The following is a 22,103-nucleotide window of genomic DNA, read 5'->3' as shown; positions in this document are numbered from 1 at the left end:
TAAACATTGTGCATTATATATGTGCTAAAATGTATAAAATCAACTTTTGCAATACTGATGTCGTGCTCCTTTTACTAACAACATTTTAATTGTGGTTACTAGTAATCTTATATTGTTGCAAGCTAAAAAGTTTATCAACGACAAAAATACATTTTTCACTACTGCGAACTCCTTCCATTTGGAACTTGTAGAAACCACATATCGTGAACAAAATTGCATGGGTTTTCACTGTACGCTATAGTCTGCCAAGAACTTCAGATTTATAAGGTTTAATATTGGCTTCATGTGCATTTAAAACCTTAAATCTTTTTATTAATAAGACCAATACTGTCTACAGATAAATGTATATTACTGCTCCGGTATGAATGAACACTATTTAGATCATTAGACAAATGTTTTGTCAATAAATATACCATATTGCCTATAACTTGAGAAATAGATATATTAAGCTGTCCTGGCTACCAAAGAAGCTATATCTCCCTAACAAATACTTTCCGTTTTATTCAAACACAAATCAATGTATGAAATGATATTCATTATCTTGTGTATACAATTGTCAGGAATAGTAAAAACTCCTTTATCTAAGCCCCTGAAATTAAGGTTTTAATAGTAGTCCACAGACGTCTCAGTCTTTGGTATAAAACCGCTACTTGTTGTATTACATAATTCCTCATCGTCATGTGCACCGAATGCATCGTCTAAGTACATAACAAATCTGCTTATTTTCTTCTCTCCATTTTAATGAGATATTCTAGTAATACTATAACAAGCAGAAACACCGTTAAAGTCCCATACAAATCATAGATATTTAGCATGAGGTGGAAACATATAAACTAATGTGTAACGTACTTAAACGTATATGAATTGGTATAAATGTAATGTTTTGCAATACGCATATCTTCAAAGTTTACACTTGTCTTCCGCAAATACCTGTCATATTCTGTCTCAAATCTGCTTTTAAACGTGTTGTTTAACTGAACAGAAACAGTTAACAGATTCACAACAAAGTGAATACTTGACATCTCTACAATTAAATCATAGCTAATAAATTAGTAATCGCTGATTTAACAAAAGAGGTATCTTAAAAATAATAAATTATTTGACAAACAATAATCGATATTGTATTTGAATAGAAAGGTAATATACAACCATCTCTTATAGTATCTATAATTAATATAGGCGTATCAATATCCATTTACAATTGAATGTTTCTGCTAAGTCTATCCTTAACAATAATATCAGGTTGACCTACTTGATATTCAATAAAATCATTGGTCAAATTATAACCAATACAATTATCTATTATAGCTAAAATTTATAGATAATTTAAATACTCATCTTTCAAAATTTCACTGAGGTCAGGTTTGGTGGGTGATTTACTACTGTTGACATACGGACTGCTGGACCTGAAGTGTGTGTAGGACCCGCAAGAGTAGTATGTTTCCTTTTTCTTTCCTCTTCACCTGGTACTCCATCAACTGATTAGCACACTGTAACTTATCCAAGTCCACCAAATTTCTCTCTACCACCAATAATTGCCGACTCAATACCTCTACTTTGTTGATTTAAAGCAGTTAAAACAGTTCCAATGAAATATCGGGTTCACCTTCATAATCCAAGACTAAATTCGAACGTACTAATCGACTAACTCAGCAATAGTCAGTACGAAAAGTCATCATTTATATAGATATATATACAACTCGTCTAAACATCAACCAAATTAGATCTGTAAATTTGCTTCCGCAAATTCTTGTTCTTCCCTCGCCGGGATACGAACCTATGCTACTGAGATATCGTGACACCAAATCGCCTGCACTATAGCCTTCCCGCTATGTTTAACATGCACACGTATAAAAATTGCGGTTTTTATCCAACGCAATCATAGGTTTGAACGTAGTTTTCAATTTAGACTCGTTTATATTTTTTGTTTGGGCTTTGTATCATATTTCCCCTCCGGTTTATATGATCCGTTCATCCTATATTGACTCTTTAAATTCAAGAGTTTATCTAAAAAATGAGGGTACTTTTTCTAAAAATGAGGATACTCTTTATATGGCCTTCCAAATACCGTTTCGATCCCTAACATCACTGAAGAGACATCTATTGTCGAAATCCGGATCTGGTGTACTAAAATATATTGACACCGTATGTTTGTGGCATAACATCGCGGCCACAAGTTTAAAAAGTTTTTCTGTTTAGTATTAAATTTATTTAGATCCATTTTGTTACATCTTGTGATCAATTTTATTTGGCAATCGCCAATGGCAGTCAGCAGGGTTAAAGAACATCAGTTGTTCGACCTGTTAGTCAAATGCGTTTTGTTTAAATACACTTTTTCACTTTTTTGGTCTTTTGGAAAATGTTGTTTGTGCTGTTTTTAGACCCTTCTACAACGAAATTTGTTTAACATGCACACGTATAAAAATTGCGGTTTTTATCCAACGCAATCATAGGTTTGAACGTAGTTTTCAATTTAGACTCGTTTATATTTTTTGTTTGGGCTTTGTATCATATTTCCCCTCCGGTTTATATGATCCGTTCATCCTATATTGACTCTTTAAATTCAAGAGTTTATCTAAAAAATGAGGGTACTTTTTCTAAAAATGAGGATACTCTTTATATGGCCTTCCAAATACCGTTTCGATCCCTAACATCACTGAAGAGACATCTATTGTCGAAATCCGGATCTGGTGTACTAAAATATATTGACACCGTATGTTTGTGGCATAACATCGCGGCCACAAGTTTAAAAAGTTTTTCTGTTTAGTATTAAATTTATTTAGATCCATTTTGTTACATCTTGTGATCAATTTTATTTGGCAATCGCCAATGGCAGTCAGCAGGGTTAAAGAACATCAGTTGTTCGACCTGTTAGTCAAATGCGTTTTGTTTAAATACACTTTTTCACTTTTTTGGTCTTTTGGAAAATGTTGTTTGTGCTGTTTTTAGACCCTTCTACAACGAAATTTGTTTAACATGCACACGTATAAAAATTGCGGTTTTTATCCAACGCAATCATAGGTTTGAACGTAGTTTTCAATTTAGACTCGTTTATATTTTTTGTTTGGGCTTTGTATCATATTTCCCCTCCGGTTTATATGATCCGTTCATCCTATATTGACTCTTTAAATTCAAGAGTTTATCTAAAAAATGAGGGTACTTTTTCTAAAAATGAGGATACTCTTTATATGGCCTTCCAAATACCGTTTCGATCCCTAACATCACTGAAGAGACATCTATTGTCGAAATCCGGATCTGGTGTACTAAAATATATTGACACCGTATGTTTGTGGCATAACATCGCGGCCACAAGTTTAAAAAGTTTTTCTGTTTAGTATTAAATTTATTTAGATCCATTTTGTTACATCTTGTGATCAATTTTATTTGGCAATCGCCAATGGCAGTCAGCAGGGTTAAAGAACATCAGTTGTTCGACCTGTTAGTCAAATGCGTTTTGTTTAAATACACTTTTTCACTTTTTTGGTCTTTTGGAAAATGTTGTTTGTGCTGTTTTTAGACCCTTCTACAACGAAATTTGTTTAACATGCACACGTATAAAAATTGCGGTTTTTATCCAACGCAATCATAGGTTTGAACGTAGTTTTCAATTTAGACTCGTTTATATTTTTTGTTTGGGCTTTGTATCATATTTCCCCTCCGGTTTATATGATCCGTTCATCCTATATTGACTCTTTAAATTCAAGAGTTTATCTAAAAAATGAGGGTACTTTTTCTAAAAATGAGGATACTCTTTATATGGCCTTCCAAATACCGTTTCGATCCCTAACATCACTGAAGAGACATCTATTGTCGAAATCCGGATCTGGTGTACTAAAATATATTGACACCGTATGTTTGTGGCATAACATCGCGGCCACAAGTTTAAAAAGTTTTTCTGTTTAGTATTAAATTTATTTAGATCCATTTTGTTACATCTTGTGATCAATTTTATTTGGCAATCGCCAATGGCAGTCAGCAGGGTTAAAGAACATCAGTTGTTCGACCTGTTAGTCAAATGCGTTTTGTTTAAATACACTTTTTCACTTTTTTGGTCTTTTGGAAAATGTTGTTTGTGCTGTTTTTAGACCCTTCTACAACGAAATTTGTTTAACATGCACACGTATAAAAATTGCGGTTTTTATCCAACGCAATCATAGGTTTGAACGTAGTTTTCAATTTAGACTCGTTTATATTTTTTGTTTGGGCTTTGTATCATATTTCCCCTCCGGTTTATATGATCCGTTCATCCTATATTGACTCTTTAAATTCAAGAGTTTATCTAAAAAATGAGGGTACTTTTTCTAAAAATGAGGATACTCTTTATATGGCCTTCCAAATACCGTTTCGATCCCTAACATCACTGAAGAGACATCTATTGTCGAAATCCGGATCTGGTGTACTAAAATATATTGACACCGTATGTTTGTGGCATAACATCGCGGCCACAAGTTTAAAAAGTTTTTCTGTTTAGTATTAAATTTATTTAGATCCATTTTGTTACATCTTGTGATCAATTTTATTTGGCAATCGCCAATGGCAGTCAGCAGGGTTAAAGAACATCAGTTGTTCGACCTGTTAGTCAAATGCGTTTTGTTTAAATACACTTTTTCACTTTTTTGGTCTTTTGGAAAATGTTGTTTGTGCTGTTTTTAGACCCTTCTACAACGAAATTTGTTTAACATGCACACGTATAAAAATTGCGGTTTTTATCCAACGCAATCATAGGTTTGAACGTAGTTTTCAATTTAGACTCGTTTATATTTTTTGTTTGGGCTTTGTATCATATTTCCCCTCCGGTTTATATGATCCGTTCATCCTATATTGACTCTTTAAATTCAAGAGTTTATCTAAAAAATGAGGGTACTTTTTCTAAAAATGAGGATACTCTTTATATGGCCTTCCAAATACCGTTTCGATCCCTAACATCACTGAAGAGACATCTATTGTCGAAATCCGGATCTGGTGTACTAAAATATATTGACACCGTATGTTTGTGGCATAACATCGCGGCCACAAGTTTAAAAAGTTTTTCTGTTTAGTATTAAATTTATTTAGATCCATTTTGTTACATCTTGTGATCAATTTTATTTGGCAATCGCCAATGGCAGTCAGCAGGGTTAAAGAACATCAGTTGTTCGACCTGTTAGTCAAATGCGTTTTGTTTAAATACACTTTTTCACTTTTTTGGTCTTTTGGAAAATGTTGTTTGTGCTGTTTTTAGACCCTTCTACAACGAAATTTGTTTAACATGCACACGTATAAAAATTGCGGTTTTTATCCAACGCAATCATAGGTTTGAACGTAGTTTTCAATTTAGACTCGTTTATATTTTTTGTTTGGGCTTTGTATCATATTTCCCCTCCGGTTTATATGATCCGTTCATCCTATATTGACTCTTTAAATTCAAGAGTTTATCTAAAAAATGAGGGTACTTTTTCTAAAAATGAGGATACTCTTTATATGGCCTTCCAAATACCGTTTCGATCCCTAACATCACTGAAGAGACATCTATTGTCGAAATCCGGATCTGGTGTACTAAAATATATTGACACCGTATGTTTGTGGCATAACATCGCGGCCACAAGTTTAAAAAGTTTTTCTGTTTAGTATTAAATTTATTTAGATCCATTTTGTTACATCTTGTGATCAATTTTATTTGGCAATCGCCAATGGCAGTCAGCAGGGTTAAAGAACATCAGTTGTTCGACCTGTTAGTCAAATGCGTTTTGTTTAAATACACTTTTTCACTTTTTTGGTCTTTTGGAAAATGTTGTTTGTGCTGTTTTTAGACCCTTCTACAACGAAATTTGTTTAACATGCACACGTATAAAAATTGCGGTTTTTATCCAACGCAATCATAGGTTTGAACGTAGTTTTCAATTTAGACTCGTTTATATTTTTTGTTTGGGCTTTGTATCATATTTCCCCTCCGGTTTATATGATCCGTTCATCCTATATTGACTCTTTAAATTCAAGAGTTTATCTAAAAAATGAGGGTACTTTTTCTAAAAATGAGGATACTCTTTATATGGCCTTCCAAATACCGTTTCGATCCCTAACATCACTGAAGAGACATCTATTGTCGAAATCCGGATCTGGTGTACTAAAATATATTGACACCGTATGTTTGTGGCATAACATCGCGGCCACAAGTTTAAAAAGTTTTTCTGTTTAGTATTAAATTTATTTAGATCCATTTTGTTACATCTTGTGATCAATTTTATTTGGCAATCGCCAATGGCAGTCAGCAGGGTTAAAGAACATCAGTTGTTCGACCTGTTAGTCAAATGCGTTTTGTTTAAATACACTTTTTCACTTTTTTGGTCTTTTGGAAAATGTTGTTTGTGCTGTTTTTAGACCCTTCTACAACGAAATTTGTTTAACATGCACACGTATAAAAATTGCGGTTTTTATCCAACGCAATCATAGGTTTGAACGTAGTTTTCAATTTAGACTCGTTTATATTTTTTGTTTGGGCTTTGTATCATATTTCCCCTCCGGTTTATATGATCCGTTCATCCTATATTGACTCTTTAAATTCAAGAGTTTATCTAAAAAATGAGGGTACTTTTTCTAAAAATGAGGATACTCTTTATATGGCCTTCCAAATACCGTTTCGATCCCTAACATCACTGAAGAGACATCTATTGTCGAAATCCGGATCTGGTGTACTAAAATATATTGACACCGTATGTTTGTGGCATAACATCGCGGCCACAAGTTTAAAAAGTTTTTCTGTTTAGTATTAAATTTATTTAGATCCATTTTGTTACATCTTGTGATCAATTTTATTTGGCAATCGCCAATGGCAGTCAGCAGGGTTAAAGAACATCAGTTGTTCGACCTGTTAGTCAAATGCGTTTTGTTTAAATACACTTTTTCACTTTTTTGGTCTTTTGGAAAATGTTGTTTGTGCTGTTTTTAGACCCTTCTACAACGAAATTTGTTTAACATGCACACGTATAAAAATTGCGGTTTTTATCCAACGCAATCATAGGTTTGAACGTAGTTTTCAATTTAGACTCGTTTATATTTTTTGTTTGGGCTTTGTATCATATTTCCCCTCCGGTTTATATGATCCGTTCATCCTATATTGACTCTTTAAATTCAAGAGTTTATCTAAAAAATGAGGGTACTTTTTCTAAAAATGAGGATACTCTTTATATGGCCTTCCAAATACCGTTTCGATCCCTAACATCACTGAAGAGACATCTATTGTCGAAATCCGGATCTGGTGTACTAAAATATATTGACACCGTATGTTTGTGGCATAACATCGCGGCCACAAGTTTAAAAAGTTTTTCTGTTTAGTATTAAATTTATTTAGATCCATTTTGTTACATCTTGTGATCAATTTTATTTGGCAATCGCCAATGGCAGTCAGCAGGGTTAAAGAACATCAGTTGTTCGACCTGTTAGTCAAATGCGTTTTGTTTAAATACACTTTTTCACTTTTTTGGTCTTTTGGAAAATGTTGTTTGTGCTGTTTTTAGACCCTTCTACAACGAAATTTGTTTAACATGCACACGTATAAAAATTGCGGTTTTTATCCAACGCAATCATAGGTTTGAACGTAGTTTTCAATTTAGACTCGTTTATATTTTTTGTTTGGGCTTTGTATCATATTTCCCCTCCGGTTTATATGATCCGTTCATCCTATATTGACTCTTTAAATTCAAGAGTTTATCTAAAAAATGAGGGTACTTTTTCTAAAAATGAGGATACTCTTTATATGGCCTTCCAAATACCGTTTCGATCCCTAACATCACTGAAGAGACCTCTATTGTCGAAATCCGGATCTGGTGTACTAAAATATATTGACACCGTATGTTTGTGGCATAACATCGCGGCCACAAGTTTAAAAAGTTTTTCTGTTTAGTATTAAATTTATTTAGATCCATTTTGTTACATCTTGTGATCAATTTTATTTGGCAATCGCCAATGGCAGTCAGCAGGGTTAAAGAACATCAGTTGTTCGACCTGTTAGTCAAATGCGTTTTGTTTAAATACACTTTTTCACTTTTTTGGTCTTTTGGAAAATGTTGTTTGTGCTGTTTTTAGACCCTTCTACAACGAAATTTGTTTAACATGCACACGTATAAAAATTGCGGTTTTTATCCAACGCAATCATAGGTTTGAACGTAGTTTTCAATTTAGACTCGTTTATATTTTTTGTTTGGGCTTTGTATCATATTTCCCCTCCGGTTTATATGATCCGTTCATCCTATATTGACTCTTTAAATTCAAGAGTTTATCTAAAAAATGAGGGTACTTTTTCTAAAAATGAGGATACTCTTTATATGGCCTTCCAAATACCGTTTCGATCCCTAACATCACTGAAGAGACATCTATTGTCGAAATCCGGATCTGGTGTACTAAAATATATTGACACCGTATGTGTGTGGCATAACATCGCGGCCACAAGTTTAAAAAGTTTTTCTGTTTAGTATTAAATTTATTTAGATCCATTTTGTTACATCTTGTGATCAATTTTATTTGGCAATCGCCAATGGCAGTCAGCAGGGTTAAAGAACATCAGTTGTTCGACCTGTTAGTCAAATGCGTTTTGTTTAAATACACTTTTTCACTTTTTTGGTCTTTTGGAAAATGTTGTTTGTGCTGTTTTTAGACCCTTCTACAACGAAATTTGTTTAACATGCACACGTATAAAAATTGCGGTTTTTATCCAACGCAATCATAGGTTTGAACGTAGTTTTCAATTTAGACTCGTTTATATTTTTTGTTTGGGCTTTGTATCATATTTCCCCTCCGGTTTATATGATCCGTTCATCCTATATTGACTCTTTAAATTCAAGAGTTTATCTAAAAAATGAGGGTACTTTTTCTAAAAATGAGGATACTCTTTATATGGCCTTCCAAATACCGTTTCGATCCCTAACATCACTGAAGAGACATCTATTGTCGAAATCCGGATCTGGTGTACTAAAATATATTGACACCGTATGTTTGTGGCATAACATCGCGGCCACAAGTTTAAAAAGTTTTTCTGTTTAGTATTAAATTTATTTAGATCCATTTTGTTACATCTTGTGATCAATTTTATTTGGCAATCGCCAATGGCAGTCAGCAGGGTTAAAGAACATCAGTTGTTCGACCTGTTAGTCAAATGCGTTTTGTTTAAATACACTTTTTCACTTTTTTGGTCTTTTGGAAAATGTTGTTTGTGCTGTTTTTAGACCCTTCTACAACGAAATTTGTTTAACATGCACACGTATAAAAATTGCGGTTTTTATCCAACGCAATCATAGGTTTGAACGTAGTTTTCAATTTAGACTCGTTTATATTTTTTGTTTGGGCTTTGTATCATATTTCCCCTCCGGTTTATATGATCCGTTCATCCTATATTGACTCTTTAAATTCAAGAGTTTATCTAAAAAATGAGGGTACTTTTTCTAAAAATGAGGATACTCTTTATATGGCCTTCCAAATACCGTTTCGATCCCTAACATCACTGAAGAGACATCTATTGTCGAAATCCGGATCTGGTGTACTAAAATATATTGACACCGTATGTTTGTGGCATAACATCGCGGCCACAAGTTTAAAAAGTTTTTCTGTTTAGTATTAAATTTATTTAGATCCATTTTGTTACATCTTGTGATCAATTTTATTTGGCAATCGCCAATGGCAGTCAGCAGGGTTAAAGAACATCAGTTGTTCGACCTGTTAGTCAAATGCGTTTTGTTTAAATACACTTTTTCACTTTTTTGGTCTTTTGGAAAATGTTGTTTGTGCTGTTTTTAGACCCTTCTACAACGAAATTTGTTTAACATGCACACGTATAAAAATTGCGGTTTTTATCCAACGCAATCATAGGTTTGAACGTAGTTTTCAATTTAGACTCGTTTATATTTTTTGTTTGGGCTTTGTATCATATTTCCCCTCCGGTTTATATGATCCGTTCATCCTATATTGACTCTTTAAATTCAAGAGTTTATCTAAAAAATGAGGGTACTTTTTCTAAAAATGAGGATACTCTTTATATGGCCTTCCAAATACCGTTTCGATCCCTAACATCACTGAAGAGACATCTATTGTCGAAATCCGGATCTGGTGTACTAAAATATATTGACACCGTATGTTTGTGGCATAACATCGCGGCCACAAGTTTAAAAAGTTTTTCTGTTTAGTATTAAATTTATTTAGATCCATTTTGTTACATCTTGTGATCAATTTTATTTGGCAATCGCCAATGGCAGTCAGCAGGGTTAAAGAACATCAGTTGTTCGACCTGTTAGTCAAATGCGTTTTGTTTAAATACACTTTTTCACTTTTTTGGTCTTTTGGAAAATGTTGTTTGTGCTGTTTTTAGACCCTTCTACAACGAAATTTGTTTAACATGCACACGTATAAAAATTGCGGTTTTTATCCAACGCAATCATAGGTTTGAACGTAGTTTTCAATTTAGACTCGTATATATATATATATATATATATATATATATTATATGTACTAGTATTTCAATACACACAAACATTTGTAAACAATCGATCTCTTAATGCATGATACAAAATATCAAATAGCATGGATGTAAAAATTAACGTGACCTATCGAGTAGACCCTGTCGTGCCGAATGATTTAACCGCCAAATCACACAAACCACTTAACCTAAACGCCACCTACATGGGCAGACAATTCAGAAGAAAATAATTTCATTCTAATTCATAAAATCAACCGACTGAAATTATATAAAACTGAATGTCAGTCATTTTGTTGCCATATCATTTTTGTTACGCCGCATCATTTATTGCGTGCCATACATTTTTATTAAGCCTTCAACACTGTGATGTTATTATAATTGAGACGTCTTTTGTAGTATAAAACATATCTTGATATGTACTCATTTGTTTTAAATGTTCATTAAACAAATTTGGTAATATTTCTAGATTTTTTTAATTCACTATGCATTATTTGTGATGATGTTTGAAAATTACCAAGCCTCTAGGTGCCTTTTATCAACACAACAGGAAAAACCTTGACAACAGCCCTTTACGGACGTTCAGATATCCTAAATTTATTTAAAGGAAACTTATTATTGGAACAAACCATCCACAGTCGTTTGCATGATCTCAAACCGGAGCGAGACCGGGTGCGTCAAGGGATAAGGGTAGGAATGCTCTCAATCTTTAAAATGGTTAAAATTCATTTGATATTCATAACAAAATGTGTCTACTGATGGTTATTTGAAATGAAGTTATAGACCTTAGATTGAAACAAAAAGCATGCCGTTGTAGACGGAGCTCACTGATTGGACTAGCAAACTCCTTATAACTTTATACTAGATTCATGTCACTTCGGCACCTGGTTTAATCAGCACCTGGTTAAATTGACATCTAGACAAATCGGCACCCAAGGTAGTTATTTCGGCACGTTTGATTAACATTATGTCTTTAAAGTCAATCATCATCTCTTAAAAGAAATATATAAAAAAAAACTCGTTATACATGTCATGCGCGTCAAAAGCGCTATTCTGGATTTACGCTCAAAACCTAGTATCCGAAGGTGGTACCTAACACTACAGGGAGATAACTCTGTAAAGTCAGCTAAACGTTTTAATTACATTGTGTTGTTAAAGGAATATTAAGCTTCTAAATGATCAAAATTGGTGTTTGTCAAATTGCTATATAACCAGTATAATTTTTTTTTGGCAAAAACGGTTGGATCAAATTTTTGAAATTTTTATATTTTTGTTAAAGAGTCAAAGTAAATAACTTTGGATGATAGTTGGAAATCATACCATTTCCGTCTCATTTTTTTCTATTGAATGATACTTGTATATCGACAATCATTTGTCATAACTTTTGGATGTCGATATTTTGGTCCATTTTCAAAGTTGTTTTTTTTATCTCGGTCTTGAATGATTGTGTGGTCCTATATTATAACATGAACATCTGGAATAATTTCAGTTCAATGGTTGTTTGACTATCATGTTGAAGAGGGTATTTGTTTTTAATACGGATATCTAAAGCAACTGGCGAATAATTAAAACAACCCAGAGTGCTTCTTTTCTAATCCATGCCAGGTAAGCACATACCAAACATATAGTTATGCTTTTACTTATAATAATGAGAAATTGACACTGCTAAAAATCCGAACTTATTTTTGAAGTAGTCACTACTCCATTTAAATCCGCCACATCAAATCGGACATATCAAATGGATACAAACAGAAATACTACACAGAGTGGACGTGGCCGGGTATTTGTATATCCCATGGCAACAACAAAAACACACTAAGTACAGATCTGATAATTATGTATGTTTTATTTTATTTGTACTTAAAATTTTATTTTGTTTCCAAAATTAAAGAAGAACAAATTTACTATCATTACGAAATATCTCAAAATAATGATAACCCTTTTTAATAGATTGGTCTGAAAATGTAATGAACAAATGTATATATCTTTATTTTATTTTTTCAACAGACATATACGAATCAGTTTAATTCCACACCTTTTAACCTTTTTTTTTAATACTCTACACTGAATTTTCCTTTTCGATACAGTTAGAATCGGTATTAACTATTTTAAAAAATCACGTGATTGTCAAAGACACTTGAGATCACATTTTGGACTAACAGGTGCATATTCTACTTTCAATTTCGAAACTATGAATAAAGTAAGCTAGTATAAAATTAATGTTGTATGAAATAAGTACTTGGTCACTCTCTGTTTTATATTCTATAAAATGTTAATAACATGCACTGAATTAACGAATATAAAAATTGTTCACACGTTATAACAAGAACCGGACTGTTAAGATCTGTTAAATATCCCCTGTATGGACACCTCTTTTAAAGGTGAAGATCGCCATATTTTCGGAAAATCACTGGAACATTTTAAAGACATTCTCAGTGTACAAGTTTGTGAGTTTTAGACACAACTAGAAATAATATCGACGTTAAAAATTGAAAAAAATAAATAATGCCGGAATCTTTAGCAGGAATTCCACCTATGGTAATTGGAGGTAGCATTATAAGTGCTGTATCGTTGATTTTTCATATCATAGGATTTTCAACCACATATTGGTATAAAGAACTGACTCCGGGAGTTGGCGTTGTACATTTAGGACTATGGAAATCGTGTGGTCCAATATTAGGAGTGGAAAAATGCTTTGACATCGCAGGTACTTCATTTTTATATTTTTAAAAAATCAACTTTTCTAGTCAGTAGTTGAATCAAATTTTGACCAGATGAAGTTTACGTTATATGAGGGTCCAGATTCCCCTTTTTTCTCTAATCTTCATTTTTTTACCAGTATTCTCTAATCTTCGTTTTTTTTACCGGTATTCTCTAATCTTCATTTTTTAAGGGCATTTTTCTTTAATCACTTTATAACCCCATCCAAACCCTCTTATATTCTAGGACAAAAATGATAAAAACATAACTTTAATTATATTTTTCAACAGTAATACAGGGGCAAATCAACCCATTTAAAAAAAGGGGGTCCAACCACATGTTTCCATTTAAATGCATTGATCGTTCAAAAACAAGGGGCGGGGGCCAACCCCAATGACCCAATCCCCTTGTTCTGCGGCTGGTAATATACAAATAAGTATTATAATTCAACACATTTTAAATAGAGGCAAATTCGACTTTCCTTTTTAAGGTTTCAACATTAGACAATGTTGTTCTCTATTATTTTTTTCAACAAGTGACATTGTTATTTGTCTACGGTGGCAGAATGCGGCCATGAAAGAAAAATAATTTATGTCGTTCCCTCAAGGTACTATGTCGTTCCCTCAAGATGCTATGTCGTTCCCACAAGATAGCTATCTTGTTCCCTCAAGATACTATGTCGTTCCCACAAGAAAGTTATCTCGTTCCCTCAACATAGCAATTTCAATACAAAGATGATATGTCGTTCCCTCAAAATACTATGTCGTTCCCCCAAGATGGAATGTTGTTCCCTCAAGATACTATGTCGTTCCCACAAGATAGCTATCTCGTTCCCTCAAGATGATATGTCGTTTCCTCAAGATATCATGTCGTTCCCTCAAGATATTATGTCGTTCCCTCAAGATACTATGTTTTCCTCTCAAGATGATATGTCGTTCCCTCAAGATGCTATGTTGTTCCCTCAAGATAGTTATCTCGTTCCCTCAACATAGCAATATCAATACAATTTTAAAACTATGTTGAGGGAACCACAAAGTATCTTGAGGGAACGACATAACATCTTGAGGGAACAACATAGTATCTTGGGGGAACGACATATCATCTTGAGGGAACAACATAACATCTTGAGGGAACGAGATAACTATCTTGAGGGAACGAGATAACTATCTTGAGGGAACGAGATAACTATCTTGAGGGAACGAGATAACTATCTTGAGGGAACGAGATAACTATCTTGTGGGAACGACATAGTATCTTGTGGGAACGACATATCATCTTGAGGGAACAACATAACATCTTGAGTGAAAGACATATCATCTTGAGGGAACGAGATAACTATCTTGAGGGAACGAGATAATCATCTTGTGGGAACGACATAGTATCTGGAGGGAACGAGATAACCATCTTGTGGGAACGACATAGTATCTTGAGGGAACGAGATAATTATCTTGTGGGAACGACATAGTATCTGGAGGGAACGACATAGCATCTTGAGGGAACGAGATAGCTATCTTGTGAGAACGACATAGCATCTTGAGGGAACGACATAGTACCTTGAGGGAACGACATAAATTATTTTTCTTTCATGGCCGCATTCTGCCACCGTATTTGTCTCTCTTTTCTTGTCGAGTATGATAAACACAATATTGAGTTTTGCAAATGCGATACATTTAGAAAAAATGTTTCCACACATCTCAGATGGGACAGATGTTAGAGGTTTTATTGATCTTTTTCTTTTGGAATAGTTACACAATTTGCAATCTTATAAGATCACGTAATTACAGATTGACAGCTATAATTGTTTAACATATTTAAAAACCTTGTATTTCAATGTCATTGAAGAATGTGACTTGTGGCCGACTTTAATAAAACGTATAACGGATAGTGCACTTAAACTAAAAATAAGATTTATTTTTATCCTTGTTAAATGAACTGGAATAGGTTTAAAGGCGGACAAGGGGGGATTTTTTTCTCCTTTATATGATAAAAACTAAATTCAAACTCTTGTATCTATAAAAGTTGGCCTAGCTATATATGTATAGTGGTGAAAGCACTGTGTTTACGCGTCTAGTTATTAATTGAACGTTTTTAAATTCTTACCTTAAACCCCGAGGAGATAAAAGGGATGGTAGGGTGTTACGTTCCAGACCATATAAGTATTCGGACCGTACACGTACGGTATAAACTGTATGCGTACTTTTTTCAAAATATACTCATACGGTCGGACTGTACGCGTACATGTACGATCTGCTTAACTTTAAGAAGTTGGACAAGTTTATTTACAACCGCTAGGTCGATGCCAATGCTAGTGGAGATTTAATTCATTCCCCGAGTGTACCACCAGCCCCGTAGTTGAGGTAAATAGGACCTTTATCGGGACTCCGGGATCGGGTGTTTTTAAGCTTGGGATTTCGGGATTGACTCTGTCAGGATCCGGGAATTATTTTTTCGAATTTTGGGATGTCGGGATTTAGATATAATTAAATTCGGGACCTCGGGATTTTATGTTTTAAAGTCCGGTATTTCGGCATCAGTACCCCGCCTACCCCCCTCAGTAGTCAGCACTTCTGTGTTGACATGGATTATCATTGCTATGTTTTGAGTACAATCCTAAATCTCTTGAATACACTACACGAATTATCTTGTTTACATTGTACATTGCAACAAGTCTCGTGAATGCATTTAACCAACTTTCTTAAAATGCTGAACAACTCTCTTTATAACAGTTTCAAGTTTGAGCTTTCTAAAAAGCTGAGGACTGCCTCCCTCTAGCCTAATTTAAGGTAACGTGTATGTATGTGGTTGTTGGTTTAGTATTGGAAATGTTATATAGATATTGATTCACTTTAAGATTGCGTTATACAATGCTTTTAAAATAAGTTCACTTTACTTGTTATTCTTTATCTTATTTAAGCCAATAGCTGTTGCTGTAACTCAGAAACATCATAAAACAACCAATCAGAATCTTTTTGTGATCAGTATTTATACCCAGATGGCATGTGATCGAAGCAAAAAGCCAACAACTCTGTTTAATGCAGTGTTCATGTTTATTTTACAATGTGACAAATCGCAAAGTTCTGTGTCCTGAATATAGAAGACAAGTTTCTTAAAAAAAAGCGGCAACTATCTTGGATCCACCGTGCGTTGTACGACCCTTTTCAATACATTGCAATAGTTCTCTTGAACACACTGTAAGATCTGAACTGAAATCATAACTGAAATATAATTGACTGTCACTACATTGCAACCGGCATATAGTTAAACTCTTTATAAAACATTACCAATTAAGAAAACTGAGTATGTTGTGATTTGAATGTCTCTTAAGAGAAATAATCCGACTTCGCGCGAAAAGAAAATCCAACAAAACTTTTGAGGTAAATGGCTGTTCCCTTACATATACTCTGTGAGTATAAAGATGACAAGACGGATCAAATGTCTAGAATTTATCATTATAATGTATAATTGCAGATGCCACAGTACATAACTCTCACATCATAGCCACAGAAGTTCTGGAATGTCTTGCCCTTGGAGCCTTCCTCGCAGCTATGGCATGTGCTTTCCTCAAGATGTTTATATTGACGGAACAAGGCATGTTGTTTGTTCTTACAGGATTGCTCAACTTGATGGCAGGTATAACTATATATGCAATTGTATTTAATTATTTTTTGGTTTATGTAACTTCGGAAATACAAACGACAACAAATATGCAAATAATTTAGTGTTTTTTGTATTTGTTTTTCGCTCATTTTTTGAACGTAAATTAGGCCGTTAGTTTTGTCGTTTGAATTGTTTTACATTGTCATTTCGGGGCATTTTGCAGCTGACTATGCGGTATGGGTTTTGCTCATTGTTGATGGCCGTACTTTGACCTATTGTTGTTAATTTCTGTGTCATAATGGTTTCTTGTGGTTTCTTGTGGAGAGTTGTCTCTTTTGAAATCATACCACATCTTCTTGTGCATACATTCAGTCACTCTCTAAATTAAATAAAAAGAAAGCTGAAAACCTTAAAAATGAGATGCGTTATGATTTATAATGAGACAAAAATCCACAAGAGTAAAATGTAAGGGTAGAAAGCAATTATAGGCCACCTTTCATAATGGAAAAAAACCATACCAGACGGCTATAAAAAGCCCCGACATGAACAAGTTAAAACATTTCAAAGGAGAAAACTAACGGCCTTTATAATACATATAACAAAAATTAATTATCGAAATAAAGATTTGACAAACATGAACGAACGGCAACCACTGTATTGCAGACCCATGGGTTGGATCGGCACACCAACGGCAATCATTGTATTGAAGGCACCTGGTTTTGAGTTGGCACATAAATCGTTCATTATCACTGAACTAGTATATTTTTGTTAAGGGGCCAGCTGAAGGACGCCTCCGGGTGCGGGAATTTCTCGCTACATTGAAGAGCTGTTGGTGACCTTCTGCTGTTGTTTTTTTCTTTGGTCGGGTTATTGTCTCTTTGACACATTCCCAATGTCCATTCTCAATTTCACATAAAGAATGTGTCAGATTTAACCTTACTTTACAGCGATTAACACTTCCTTAATCTGAGACAACACAAAAATAGATCAGATTTGAAAAATTAGCTACAAGAGACTATCATAATCTCAAAAGACACAAAGGTGAAAGTTAACAAAGGAGTAACCAAACTCATAAGACGGAAACGAATAAACTTTACATGGAAAAAACAGCAAATGTATTAAAAGACAAACAATAGTTTATACAACACAACATATAATACTAAAGACTGGATATTATAAACCTCAAAAGAACTCGAGGCAATCCGAAGTGCTCCGGAAGGAGAACCATATCATGTTGTTCTTTAATGATAATTGTAACAAGCAGTGGGACAGATATCACATGTCAGAAAGTTTCATCGATGCCGATCGGAAATTTTTTCGGTAATTGTCACCTTTAAGGTGTTACCTATCTTTACAGGGAGATAACTCTGTAAAATCAGCTAAACGTTTTAATTATGTTGTGATGTTAAGGGAATATTAAGCCTCTAAATTATCAAAATAAGTGTTTTTCAAACTGCTATATAATCAGTGTAATTTTCCTGATAAAACCGTTGGTTCAAAGTTTTTGAAATTTTTATAATTTTGTCAAAGTGTCAACGTAAATACTTTGTCAAAATTTTATGAAACTTAAAAGAGTCAAATAAATAAAAACCAAACTTATTTGTGTTCTTACAGGAGTATTTGCCTTGATTGGAGTCATTGTCTTCGCCACAACGTCAAGTGGGGGTTTTGCAATGGATTCGTCTAACTTGCACTACTCCTTCGGGTTATGTATTGTTGGTGGGATAGGAGGAGTGTTCTCTGGTATGGTATTCCTACTAGCTTGGAGATGGGTGAGAAACTGAGGAAGACAACAAGATTGAAGAACTTTCTGTTCACATGTCATCTTTATGAAAATCATCGAAAGAGAATATTCTAACTTTAACCGTTTGATGTTGCGTTTTATAATTTTTATAATATATTACTATTTTCAATTTTTTCAGTCTTAGGTGTGTACGCCTGTCATTGTGACAAAGCAGATCGGATGTTTTAATGATATCTTTATTCGAATAACGAATAGAAAATTGTCTTATCAACATAAGAGATATGATTAAAACAATGGTAAAACTTAGAAAAAAGACATCCGAAAGATATGAAAAACATTTTGACAGTAGTAGACTCTATAGTTCTCTGCAGCATCAGATTCCGTTGTTCTCAAATACACCAGTATCTGTTTTCGATTTAGATTTTAACTGACCCCTTATGGACAGCATCATAATGCCAATACTTGACTCTTTCTTTGTTAACCTGTATATTCATATTTTGTTTACCCAACTGTTTGCGCGGCATTGTAAAACCATTAACCCTTTATAAACCTTTATAATGGTTGCGTTTAATCTTGATACCAATGTATCCAGCTGTTCTTGGCAGAACTGGGTTCAGTTTTTCCTCACTAAATCAAATCAATGATAAACCGATCAGTTCTTCTTTCTCTCCTCTTATAAATAAAAAAAACCCAAACACATAACTGATTTATTTATAGGTGATGAAATAATCCGACCATTGTTGGACACACGTTCAGAAATTAAAAAAAATATTACATAATGTTTACATCAAAGCTTAGAAATATGTAACAGTTTGTCATTTTGTACTGTAGTACGACGCTTGACTAAAACTGATGAGGAAAGGTAACACAAGGCCAACGAGAGCTTTACTATTGTGAAGCCCAGGTTGTCGTGTGGTCAAGCGGGACGGCTACAGTACAGCCGATTTGGTGTCACGATATCTCAGTAGCATGGGTTCGAACCCCGACGAGGGAAGAACAAAAAATTGCAAAAGCAAATTTACAGATCTAACATTGTTGGGTTGATGTTAAGACGAGTTGTATATACATAATGTACACATCCATCATTGCTGGCGATCCGATGGATAAATCTGTTGTAGAATTGTCACTGACTCAGACGTATATATATATAAAGATGTTATCGACAAAATCAAATCAGATATATATTTAAATAAAAGGAAGAATTTTTTGTAAACAAAACATAGATTTCTGAAACGTATCTATTGTATATGTTTAAGGTTACTAGTATTTCTGGTTAATTGAATATTGTTTATTCCTAATATTTTTTCAGTTTCGGATCTTTGTATTTTGGTTCCGGATCTTTGTATTTGAGTATTTAATCTTCGTATCTTTGTACACAAACACTATTTGAAATGCCGCATATTTAGAACTTACAGGAAAATGCCACTTTGTTAATGCTAATAGTTAACAGGTCACAACCCTGGTTTTCTCCTTACCCATGAGTGTTACCGTCAAATACAATGCCTGATTATAACCAACGCCAAAAAATGTAATGTCAGAAAACGTAAACCAGTTATGTATGGGGTGGATGCCACTGCTAGTGGTCGTTTCGTCCCCGGGGGTATCACCAGCCCAGAAGTTAACACTTCGGGTTTGACATGATTATCAATAATGTGGTAATTTTTATAAATTTCCTGTTTACCAAACTTTGAATTTTTCGAAAAACTAAGGATTTTTTTTTATCCCAGGCAAAGATTACCGTAGCCGTTTTTGGCAAAACTTTTGGGAATTTTGAATCCTACTTTGTACTTGCTTGGCTTGATAAGTATTTTGATATGAGCGTCACTGGTGAGTCTTTTGTAGACGAAACGCGCGTCTGGCGAACTAACTTATGATCCTGAAACCTTTGATAACTATTGGTTTCCGTTTTTATATACTGGCGAACTTTTTCTAGATACTTTTTTTTGTTTAGAAAAACCCAGTATTGAACTTACCTGAGGTTATTTAACATAACGGATAATTGAAGTCGCATGAATCTCTTAAGACAAATCTGAAACCAATAATTGAATTTTAAAATAATTTTTTTTGTAATTTTTTTTCAATCAACATCCATACTTACACTGATTTGCAGTCCAGTTAAGCGTTTGTTAAGTCATTGATAACATTCTGGCATAACACAAAGGCGCAACCTGTGACGTCTCATTTCATTGACCGAAAGATTTCAATACACCAACAATCGTAATGAATTGAGACAGTTTTAAGCAGGAATGTACTATGTTACTAAAATTAATCGAAGGTACCAGTATTCAAATTTAGTACGCTAGACGCGGATTTCGTCTATACTTGACTCATTAGTGATGCTCGACATAGTTATAAAGCCAAACAAGTACCAAATTTTACTTACAAAAACACGAGATAGATACTTACATTTTGAGATTTTCCAAAGAATATTGGTAACATTACTCCTGTTTGTCTTTAAATTTGTGTAAGCAACACGACGGGTGCCCTATGTTAAGCAGGATCTGCTTACCCTTCTGGAGCACATGGGATCACCCTAGTTTTTGGTTGGGTTCATGTTGTTTATTCTTTAGATTTCTATGTTGTGCCATGCGTACTATTATTTGTCGGTTTGTCTTTTCATTTTTAGCCATAGCGTTGTCATTTTTTTTTCGATTTATGAGTTTGACTGTTCCTTTGGTATTTTTCGTCCCTCTGTTCTATTTCAGAGAATATCAGAGTAGTGTTTTGAATATATCTTCACATTTTTAGCTCACCTGGCCCACTCTCAGATGCAGTTTTTTTTTATCATTTCTTTGAAACTAAAGCATGAAGAGCAATATGAAGTGGTTGAAATTATTCCTTAGATACAGATCTATCTACCCTGAAATTTTCAGAAAAAACTAGGTCAACCGTTTCCTGAATGTGTTAATTTACGAAAATTATGCAGTTTTTGGCTATCATCTTCAATACTATTTTAGATAGAGATAAACTTTAAACAGCAATTATGTACAGCACAGTAAGATCTACAAATAAGTCAGCATGACCAAAATGGTCAATTAACCCCTTCAAGAGTTATTGCTCTTTAAAGTTAATTTTGTACAATTTTCCTAAACTATTACGAAATATTTTCGTCTGATACTACTTGGCAAAATTCGTTACAGATAGAGATAATTGCCAATTGAAAGAATGTTCCCTAAAGTAAGATCTACAAACACATCATCAAGACCAAAACACAATTTTTTTTTCATGAATCCATTTGTGTCTTTTGTTTTCTTTTGCACATATACAAGTTGTGTGGCACATGCATTTTATAGATTCTAGTTTGTTTTTATTTTTATTTTCATAATACTTTTTTGACCTCTTTCTGGTTCGTAGTTATTGTTTATGTTGTCACTCCATCATAGTCATATAATGTTAATACCGTAATTAATTTCCCAAAAAATGCTATCTCTTTAAAGATAGAAGTCCCGTAACACTTCAAACGTCACCTATCCAAATTTCCACCAATGTTAAACAATAAGATTTTTGCAAACATAGAAAATCCTTCTTTTTTTTAAATAATGTAGTCCATTTTTCCATTTATATCTCCGATATCGTTTGTCAAAATAAGATAATAGGCATTCATATATTGATGTTGTTTCAGGG

At 33.8% G+C, this 22,103-nt stretch overlaps 1 protein-coding gene across 1 annotated transcript; it reads left to right on the top strand.

The window, feature by feature from the left end:
* The first annotated feature begins 12,790 nt into the window (after window positions 1-12,790).
* LOC134691704 (uncharacterized) lies at window positions 12,791-19,356 on the top strand. Its single transcript, XM_063552264.1, has 3 exons — window positions 12,791-13,145; window positions 16,607-16,768; window positions 18,350-19,356. The coding sequence occupies exons 1-3, from the start codon at window positions 12,944-12,946 to the stop codon at window positions 18,517-18,519; spliced, it is 534 nt and encodes a 177-aa protein (XP_063408334.1). The 5' UTR covers window positions 12,791-12,943; the 3' UTR covers window positions 18,520-19,356.
* Window positions 19,357-22,103: the final 2,747 nt, after the last annotated feature.

Source organism: Mytilus trossulus, chromosome 11 (genome assembly GCF_036588685.1).
Source record: "Mytilus trossulus isolate FHL-02 chromosome 11, PNRI_Mtr1.1.1.hap1, whole genome shotgun sequence".
In the NCBI taxonomy this organism is placed as follows: Eukaryota; Metazoa; Mollusca; class Bivalvia; order Mytilida; family Mytilidae; genus Mytilus; species Mytilus trossulus.
The sequence above is the reverse complement of the archived record's forward strand: the minus strand, read 5'-3'. Positions and strand labels throughout refer to the sequence as shown.